Raw genomic sequence first — 10,864 nt, 5'->3', positions numbered from 1 at the left:
GTGAGCTCACATTAAATTATTTGTTGTTCAGCTTCATTTCGAAGAATCGCAGTTTGAACTGAAAAGAGCTGACGGAAGGAAGCTGCTAAAATGGAATGCGATTCCCACAATTTTTAATGTGCCCAATCCTCCTAAATCTATTACGATAAGGAGGCCTATTAGGGAAAGAAAACTTCCTGAAGAAAGAAAAACCAATGGTAAGATTATTTAATTGCTGAACTGTTCTCTTTTCATCTGAAATAAAGATGGCTGTTTTGTTTGAGTATTCTCGGTGTTTTATCCTGTAAATTGGCTGTTATTGAAAATCTTGTATGTTCAATTCCATCTGTTTTTGCGAGAAATGTTATATAGTATGAAAAAATATTTATTTTAACATGTTTTGACTTATAATATATTCTTTTATATAGCTCTAGTGGAGTCTTCCGTGAACCTTGCCGTGACAGAAAAAACAACTGAAGAAAATGATGAAAATACTTCAGATAAACTAAATGAAAAACTTCAGTTAGAAAACAAGAGACTACAACTGCAGGTAAATGTTTTATTTACATTTAAAACAATTTTAGACCTACTTTTATTTTGTAATGTGAAACATGGAATGATATCTTATATTATGAATCTGAATTCTGATGTTTGAGTAGAAAACTGACTATACTTTTATGTAATGAAAACAATAAAGAAATCAGAAAACATTAAATAATATTGCTGTTATACAGCTATAGTTAAACATACATAAGATAAGATTTCAAAGATACTATATACAGTATATATATCTATATATAATCTATTTTTTAAATTTTAGATACAAAAACTCACTCAAAGGCAAGAAGCAATGGAAAATGAATGGACCACTACTCTAAGTAAAGGTAATTTGGTTCATCCAACAAAGATTGCATTCAACATTGTTTGGGAAAGTGAAAAAACATTTAGAAAGCATATTAATTCATTCCTAAACAACAAAGACAATTTAAAGAAAAATCTGTTACAACTCACTTCAAGATTGGTAACTCAAGTGATACAAAATTCTTGTCAACACAATATCAAGGATTTGTTAATCTCAACTTTTCTGTCAGTGAGATTATATTTTTGCCAGAGATATGTACAGTACTTTAAGTGTAAAAAAACTGTATGGAAGCAAAAGTTCATTTATGCATACTTCTGCTGACCTCCAAAAATAGTGTTTTAATTATATATTTACTATGAAAATAATAAACTATGTGACATATCATCCTATTTTTATTTGACATTTGAAAATTAGTCTTCTGGATTAAAAATATTTTGTTTTTGAATATGCATAAGGAAACACAAAATATACTCCATTTGGAAGGGATGGAGTAAATATTAAATATTTGTCTATCTGTGTGGTTTTGATCTGAAATTATACTTTAAGTCATATAGAAAACTTATTTCTTTATCATATCTTCTCTTATTTCTCTTTTGAAATACATATCATCATAACTATAAAACACTTATCCATATTCTCTCAAAAAAATCAATGTGATACTTGGATAAAAGACATTGCAGGTGATTCTTATCATGATTATGTATGATCATGTTTTTTATATTGAACAAAAAAAAGTTGTAAAGTGAAGTTGAAAAATGTTTTCTCATTTGTCTCCATAAATAATTTCATTGTTTAAATTTTGAGTATTTATTTGTGATGTGACTTGGTGAAATTGCTTTTTATACAAGAATAAAGGATCATTTTATGTAATTTAGCATTTGTATCTTGTGTGTTTACAGAGAAAGAAGTTATGTCTCAGATAAGTTCTGTTAAAAATATCATTAAATTATGTTTAATATTATCCTTTTTGATTAAATTTTATGTAATTAGGAAAATATGACGTTTAAGCCTTTGTAAAGCCAAAAATGTTCATTAATTAAACGTTAGTCCAGTATTTATTTTTTAAATGCATTAAATTGGTAAATGCTTTAAAATAAAATTTTGGATAACTTCATTGTATATTCTTTATTATACTTTAAATTTCCTTTGATGTTATTGCATCACTTTACGAAGTGTCTACATACATAATTGCAACAGTTTTAGCACCTATTTAATTAGTTTCAATCACGACAGAAAATGATATAGATGATTGTTTCTTTTAAACTATTTGATCGAAAAGTTACATAAAATTGGGGTTGCGTAATCATCCAAAATCATTATTATATTTTCGACTGAAAATCGCTGGATTTATGCAATTTTAGTTTAATTAATGTCGTATAAAACTGACTGTTCGTATGAGTTTGCTTAAAACACGCGACTCAAAAAGCCCCAAAATGGCGGCTTAAGAAGCATGTCCCGACCTTCTTATATAGACCTTGTCATCTGGTGGTTGCTGCATGCTAAATGCAATTACTCCAGACATGCACATTTGCTTGAACAAGTTTGTTCACTTTGCTTGGAAGCGCATTCACTGCCACATAGGACGTACCCTAAGAGTTCTTGAAAGTATTCCTCATAAACTCACATAACCAGCAAACAAGCCAATTCCAGTACCAACAACTAGCATTTGCTCTGTTGTTGAAAATTCAAACAAGTGCAGACTTCTTGAAGAATTTTAAATCTATAATGAATCATTAACTTCAACCTCCTGTAATTCTCACGTTATTCTTGAATATTAGTTTAATATTATATGTCTACAGACGCGCTTCTTATTCCCTTTTTCATTAATTAGTTCTCAATTACTGTTATATTCTAGTTATTTTAGGACTTATCACACAAAGAGACTTGAGACCATTATTTTATTATAAACCTATCCAATCTATATATATAAAAACAAATATATGTCTGTCTGTGTGTCCTTCATGCATTACACCATTTATTCGATTGCCATGAAACCTTGGGAAGTTGTTTAATACACGCCCGCGAATGTTTCTGGCATAGTACATTTATCCTATGATAGATGGCGCGCATGTATACGAGCATTTCAGCACAGTTAGGAGTTGAAACTTAGGGTATGTCACGAGAACGCACACTAACAAGGGATTTTTCAAAATTCTCTCCCCCGCAGGGAAAGGGACAGGATTAAGGCTTCAACAATGGAAGTGTTAAGAATGGAAGTATTAAGAGAAAGCAATGTGCAAGATTTACAGGCGCAGATGCGGTTTTTTGTGTTAAATCGAATATAATTTTAGACCCATCTAAAAATTTTCTATTGATAATTAGTCTGGAAATAGGGGAACCTAATTCATGCATTCTGTGAAAATGAGTAAGATTGGCTGTAATGTAATAATCTTAATCTTCGCTATCGTTACTTTTTGCCCAACCAACGCCGAGCTTATCTGCTAGTATAATATATATCAATAGCATTCAACTTTGATAATTTTGGCACTTTTTGCTGAAATAAATCTAACTGAAGATGGTACAGCAAAATGTGCCAAAATACATTTAAGATGTCAGAGTCGAATGCTATATATTATATTGAATAGGTTTATAATAAAATAATGGTCTCAACTCTCTTTGTATGATAACTGGAATATAACAGTAATTGAGAACTAAGTGGTACTAGTTTGTTACTAACTACTGTACTCTGTAAAAGGCAAATTGGCAGCATTATGTCACCTTATTCTCATTGTTTTCATGAATTTTGCATGTTCTCCTGAGCTTAATCATCAGAAACTCATTCAATTCTTGAGTCCTCAATTCTTAAAGAATTTGATTCTGCCCCTGGTTAATTCCAAGAAAGACTTCATATCTGTATATGCCCTCATTTTGGAATTGTTTGTCATGCCAGTGGTGTTATATCTGGAGGTAATTTTATTTACTTGTCTGTAAGTGAAATCTTAATTTTCCATTTTATTCATGTCAAATTTTGTTCTTCATACCAAAAGAAAAATCTATTCCTTTTCTGTCACAGGTTTCTGACTTATAAAATTTAACACAGAAAATTGTGGTTCCAAAATTTTTTCTCATTTAGCCAGGTTTCTGTTTTAGACAGGTTTTACTGTATATGAAATTATCGATTTGCAATACCTTTCTTGTTTATTTGTGAAAGATCCTGGGCAATATCAATAGTTATATTCTTTCCATTACTAATAATTTTTTCTAATTCACTAAAAGTGGACAACTCATTACTTATCACAGAAAGTGAAGACATTATCTGAAAAAAATACAAACAAAATAAAAAGTAAATTATAAAAATCTAATAGAATTTAACTAAAATTTAATTTGTTTCATATATAAATTAAATATTAAAGGAAGTATATGCTTTATGAAGACATACACTTCCTTTATATAAAATTCAGCACATGGAGGAGATAAGTGATAACTATATTATATTTTATAACCTTTTCAAACTGTCAATGTAACATAGTATATTCATGATTATAATTTTTCATGAAACCATTTTTCTTAAAGTAAGAGTGTGACTATGCAGATGCAAATTTAGTAGTGAGCAAGAGGTTGTGAGTGATATAGTTCTCGCAAAGGAAAATATGCACAAGCGAGAAGCGAGAAATCTTGCCGGCATGAGCAAATTTCTGGTTCTCAGTTCTCACACATATCTGACAGGGTTTGATATTTATTGTGTCTTGCCTATTCTTGCCACATATTCTCGCTCACTGGCGTCTTCAAAGTCGCACCCTAATGTTTTACTTATGTATAAAAATAATATTGAATCTGTAACATTTAACCTAATAAGTTGGCATAATAATAGTATATTAAATTTTAAATTACATTAGTATATTAATCAACAGAACTCCACACCTTCAAATTTAACAGCAACAGTACCAATATCCATGACTACAATAACAAGAATCTGCTGGAATATTGTAATCATGAATATTATCATCAGTCATTTAATATTACCAGAATATGTCCCAAAACATACAGGTCAAAATATAATTATAAAACAAACAGGAACAGATGACTCCATGTATATTAGAAAGAGAAAAACTTGAAATTGTTAAAGTCTAAAGTATTTAGTATAAAGAATTTAATAATGTTTTACCTGTTTGAAAGTCAGTGCATTTGATTTTCAAGAAACATTACAAAATAAGAATTTAGTACTTTTGTTATTTTATTATGTTACCTTATCCAATGTACTTTTATTTTAGTTTTTAATCTTTAACTTTTACATATGTTGGCATTATTTTATGTTTGTTACAGTTTTCTTGTACATCTCAAATAATAATAGTTTAAAATATACCTGATAACTTATGGATTGTTTGTTTTTTAAAAAAAAAAGTAAATAGGCATTTTAAAGCTATCTTTTCACACTATCAACTTCTAAATATGGCTGATAAAATGATCAAATAAATGTTTTTGGGTAAAATTCAAGCTCTGAATGAGGAGTTTCATATCCTCCTCTAGAATTGTACACCTTCCCTATATAAGCAAAAAAGTTAAAGGAACCATACCTGTATGGTACATGAGACCCTTCACAAGATATTCGCCTCCAAAGGTAGGTTTTAACATGTATCAGTATACTGCCTATTCTCCATGCTCCGCATCGTCAAGGTTTGCTATCCACGCATTCTTTTATTCAGTAGTGTGCTGAGCAGTTGCTGCCGATGGTTGAAAACACTTTTGTTGGAGAAAAAGCTATCTCAAAATGGCTGATATCAACAATGATTTTCTTTCTGCTATATTTATGCACATATTAGAAGAAAATCCATTATGTTTGATGTTATTTATAAGAAAACAAGAAAATAATGATTTATTTATGGCATTGGCAATGACTGATTCCCAACAACGAAAAAAGCATGCAAAAATCATTGGTTACATTCACAATATCATACCGCACTATTCAAATGAAATCTTTAAAAGCCATTTTTGTATGTCACAATTAAAAATCCGCTCATTTAAAACAGCAAAAAACTGATTATTTGGTAGTCGAAAAAAATACTTTCTCATGGAGGTGTCCATCTTGTAAGCACTATTTTTAGCGTGGTTGCTTAATGTGTACTGAAAGCGCATATTAAGCACGCTGACAGTAGGCTTAATTAAACAAATACGCTAAAAGCACTGCAAGCACGCTGAATAAAAGAATGCGCTGTATCGCTCGCCTTGTAGTTGTGCGCTTTGGTGTTCAATATCGCTTGCACCTCAGTGCCTGGGTGGGGAGAGCCACCACACCTCCCTAAAATGATATAACATCACGTACTCCACAAACAGTCAAGTGGGCTACTCAAGAGTCCGCATGGCCGAATGGCCGAGCAGTCAAGGTGGCAGATTACCGCTCTGGGGGACCTGGGTTTGAATCCAAACGGGTCGAAAAATCCCCGGGGAATTTTTCGGGGGTGGTCCGTTTGGATATGTCAGTGTTTCTCAACAAGGGCCATATCACCCCCATGTGGGAGTTTTTCCATGTTCGGGGGCGATTAACAATAATTTATATTTTGGGGGCGAAAAATAATTTTCTGGACGATATAGTGAAACATTATATTAAGAATAATTAGATATTTTATTCGTTATATCGTACAATAATTAAAAAAAATAACATTATACTAGTCACTAGTCTATTCAATGCAGTACGAATTTGGCGTTAGCCTTGTCCCTCGGCATCGGAATTTTGTAGTGAAGGGGGTGATACTATGTAACGGTTTTATTGCAGGGGGCGACGATTCGTTAGAGGTTGAGAAACACTGGGATATGTCGAGCCCCGTCCCTCATCACCCGGCAGCCCCATTGTGGGCCTGGCTTGCAATAATAGGCCCTCTTAGTACCCACAGGGCGAAGTTTAAAAAAAAAAAAACTCGAGAGCCGGCAAACTCATATGGGCTAAATAGTTAAGCGTAATAGTCCAAACAGAGCTTAGCGCGATCTCGCGCTGATTTTTTGGGGGGTTGTAACTCACGAAGGGCCACTTGTAGAGGTATGGTTCCTTTTGACTGTATTTACTTCTATGAATATGCTCTACAGTTCTGATAAGGTCCCAACTGTCTCATTCAGAGCTTGAATTGAGCCCTTGAATCTTACCGTCAATTTTCCTCAATAGACAATTTCAGTTTGACAGACGACAATCACGCAAGTTGCCAGATGTTTATAGCTTTTGTAGCCAAAAATTTAATAAAAAGTAGCCCAAAAGTAGCCAACTGAAAGAGTTCTTTTTTAATAATGCAAGATTTGACGATAAAATATAAAAACATACCATTCGTGCTTTCTACCAATAACTTCAATCACAGAACAAATGTTTACGGCCAATTTACAGGCCTGAAGCTGGCCTGTAAACTGATCCGAAAATAAGAATCGCAAGACTCAAAATACACGCATAAACTGTAATTTACCAATATGTCGAGAAAGGTCACCAGTTGCCAAGCTGTTCTGTCTCCTAAAGAGTGGGAGTTTAGTCATGGGTTCGTGCCTCGCCTGGACGGGTTGGCCACGTACAGTTTTCCGGGTTTTCTCCACATCTGTAACATCTGAATAGGGACCAGTTACTTTTAAAAAACCTCTCGGAAGCAGTGGAGGATCTACATAGGGGTTTTTTTAAACTCTTTTCGTTTTGTAGGCACAAAGAGGGCCTCTTTTCAGCAGACCCATTATGGGTTCGGCCAGGCCTACAATGGGACGGTCGGACGGTAAGGGATGGGGGCCCGACATATCCGGACGGACCACCCCAGGAATCTTTTGGGGGGTGGTCCCCAAAAGATTCCTGGGGATTTTCGACCCGTTCGGATTCGATCCGGGGTTCCCCAGAGCGATAGGTTGCCACCTTAACCGCTCGGCCATTCGGCCTTCTACATAGGAACTAATAGGGCTTAAGCCCTGGACTCCCAAGTGTCAGGCGCTCTAAAACCCGAAAAACCTAGATCCGCCCCTGCTCGGAAGGCATTATTCTCCACTCCCCGCGTTTAAAACACAAATATATATTTACTAATTACGTCACATCGCAACTTATCAAGGGGCACCATAAAATAGAAACGTTGAAAAGAGGGGTTGTTTAATGTTGACGCCATTGAAATAATTGGCAAGCGCCAAATCCGACAAAGGGCGCTGGTTTTGAACCAAAAAAGGCTGCCGAAACAGGTAATGAACCGACCATGTTTCCGTCGATGTCGACTACTCAGTTTCCGTCGATGACGACTACTGCGAGGACCAAATGGAGAAAAAAAAATCACTGAATTTATGTCAAATTCTAGACTATATCGGCGACAGGAAACATTATCTTGTAGAAGGTGAAGCCGTTTTGGATGCTGAACACATCTTATTTTGTGGATTAAACTCTAACAACAACAACACTGAAGTTTATGTTGTTGCTTCAGTGTTGCAATCTCAGATATTGTCATTTTAATACATCTCAATTACAGGGAGAATGCACGTGCAAAGCGGGGCTGTCTGGCTTTTGTAAACATGTGATGGCATGTTTATTACAGTTAACAAATAAGAAGTGTTTAAATATTTTAAGCAGTATACACCATGTTCCAATATAAAAACATAGTTTTATTTATCATAATAATTGAAATTAGTACCAATCTGAAGGCTGCCCTGCTGAGTCATTCTGCACTTATACAACATAGGTCAGTCAAAATTTTGTAGCATACATTATGTTTGTGTGTGTGTGTTACTAGTGTTGTAACGAATAGTATATTCGGCCTCAGGCCGAATACCTAATATTCGGCCAGGAGCGTGGCCGAATAGCCGAATATTCGGCTAAACTATTCGGCTTGATTAACACACGTACGAAAATTGGCACGCAAACCGTATTATGGCAAAGATCCTGCTCTCTATTGGCTCGCTGTCACTACGCTTCGCCAATCGCGTTAATTCTTGACAGTTCAGATAAGAGCGTCATGGCAGTATGTGATAAGTGATTATATCAAATGTGGATAACAATGAAATGACCTACACGTGTAAATAACGGAAGAAGAACAGAGAAGGACCGCAAAGTGAAAATAAATATGAAATTGAGTTGATAACATAATCGAACAAGTGGATTAGCCTATGTTATCAAACCAATAAGCTGCCTCGAACAAGTCGAGGCAGCTTATTGGCGCGAAATTCGCGGCCGTCAATGCCAACAATTGTTGTCATAAACTTCGGAAAGCTAAATGCCTGTAATGAAAGTCACTTAGCGTGCACGGGCGAAAGCCTGGGGTCATTCGGGCTACCGAGCTGTTTCGAATCTGTGAAATCATAACTGTGACTTATACCGACGTCCTGTCTCTTTTCTCCGTTATCACCAGGCTATGAGTCACGTAATTGTAAAATGGGAAATCTACGACGAAAAAGTGACGAATCGAAAGTATTGTGAGCGCGTATTAAGATGTATGCATAGGCATACGTGAATTAGAGCGATAGAGGAAAGAGAAAGGGAAGAGCAAAGACGAGCGCTTAAAAAGAAGGATAGGCAGGGTCAGACCCTCACTGTCAGATGTGCGAGGATTCTCCAACGATAGACGTGTGCGTGTGCTGATTTTTCTAATTATAAATTGTAAATATAAGTGACTAATATTATTTTCTTTTTTATTTTGTGCATGTTACAAGTTATAAATAAATATAAACAAACAACACTAACCCTATAACATTAACTCTAAATACCAAAATGATTAATTTACTGTGTTTTTGTTATTTATTACTCTGTTTTTAGGTATTCGGCCGAATAGTGATTAAATATTCGGTATTCAGCCGAATAGTGAAAAATAGGCCAAATAGGCCGAATACCGAATAGTAACCGAATATTCGTTACATCACAAGTGTGTACTGTACGTCTCATATATCTGTAGTCTTTTGAAAGTGCAAGTTTATGGTGTACAAGTAGGGTCACTATGTTGTCACCAGTCAAAATCTAACATTTATTAAACAGCTAAAGCAATAATGATATATGAGACGTAAATGTTAAACCAGTGATATTACGATTTCGTACATCCCATCTTTAAGGGTACACAGAAAAAAGTGTACAATTCTTGTACAATGTTAAAAAATTAACTGTTACTTTGGTATAGCCTCATTTATAACTAAATTTAATGAATGAGAGAGATGCACGAGGTACAGAAAAAGCTCTAGAATTTATTTTCCTTAAATTTACGATTTATGTATCTGTTTGTCATAAAAATTTGTCTTTTCACTTTTTCCCGAGACTACAAATATTCAAGTACAAAGTAACTGGTTTCGACTTATTTCTACTTAAGAAATAGTTAAATAAGTAAGCGATTAGGGAATTGGGGACATAAACAAAATTCTGATGAAAGAGCCGAAATTTTACATAAACAAAAACTTAACCGAACCATCTCTAGCCGAGTACAGTGGAGACTGATTTCTTCGTATTATTAATGTAATAAAGACAAAAATTTTTCCAGTTCAACGAGAGTGATCGAAAAGTTGTAAATTTTAGAAATTTCTGAGACACTTTGTCCTAAAACGAATTAGTTAGAAAACAAATGACTATTAAGTTTAACATATTTAGATTTTTACAGCTATGGTGAGAAAAGTTTAAAATCTACAACAGCCCTGTCGCGTCCTTTGAGATATACAAATGATGTGACAAAAGAGGCATTTGACATTGACCGGTATCGGCACCCTGGGGATTTGGCAGTCCGCGTATATGCGTGCTCTGCAACCGTCTTCGATTCCATCCATTAGTCACTCGTAGGGAGCTATTTGACTAAGTGCATTGTTTTAAGATTTAAAAAGTAAAGAATATTTTATATTTTTATGTACGTTTCTTTGCAAAGCTATATTTAATTATAATTTTCTTTAAAAGTATATTCATATAATTGAAGAATATTTTGTATGTACCGGTACATCCACCACATATTTTATTTCACCGAGTAAGTTTTTATTATTTTATTTTTAATTGTAGCCCTTATATCGTGGCTAGCGATTCGGAATGTAATTGTGATATTAAAAATGCATTTAGAGAAGTCTACGGTTTTTACTGGCTTATCGAATAAACGATACGAATGGACCCTAGACCATCACTGACGC

At 34.2% G+C, this 10,864-nt stretch overlaps 1 protein-coding gene across 3 annotated transcripts in view; it reads right to left on the bottom strand.

Moving 5' to 3' along the window:
* LOC111631594 (E3 SUMO-protein ligase NSE2-like) overlaps positions 1 to 10,864 on the bottom strand; it is a 53,720-nt gene that overhangs the window by 25,134 nt on the left and 17,722 nt on the right. For 2 of the 3 annotated variants that reach the window (XM_023375863.1, XM_023375865.1), the window contains exon 2: positions 3,971 to 4,097. In XM_023375863.1, the coding sequence (XP_023231631.1) occupies positions 3,971 to 4,097 (127 nt within the window). Of the gene's footprint in view, positions 1 to 3,970; positions 4,098 to 6,916; positions 7,033 to 10,864 lie in introns of those variants that run through there. The other variant, XM_023375864.1, reaches the window with a different exon arrangement.

This window comes from Centruroides sculpturatus, unplaced genomic scaffold (genome assembly GCF_000671375.1).
Source record: "Centruroides sculpturatus isolate CEXI.00-Female unplaced genomic scaffold, Cexi_2.0 scaffold504, whole genome shotgun sequence".
Classification (NCBI taxonomy): domain Eukaryota; kingdom Metazoa; phylum Arthropoda; class Arachnida; order Scorpiones; family Buthidae; genus Centruroides; species Centruroides sculpturatus.
This window is presented reverse-complemented; position numbering and strand designations above follow the sequence as displayed.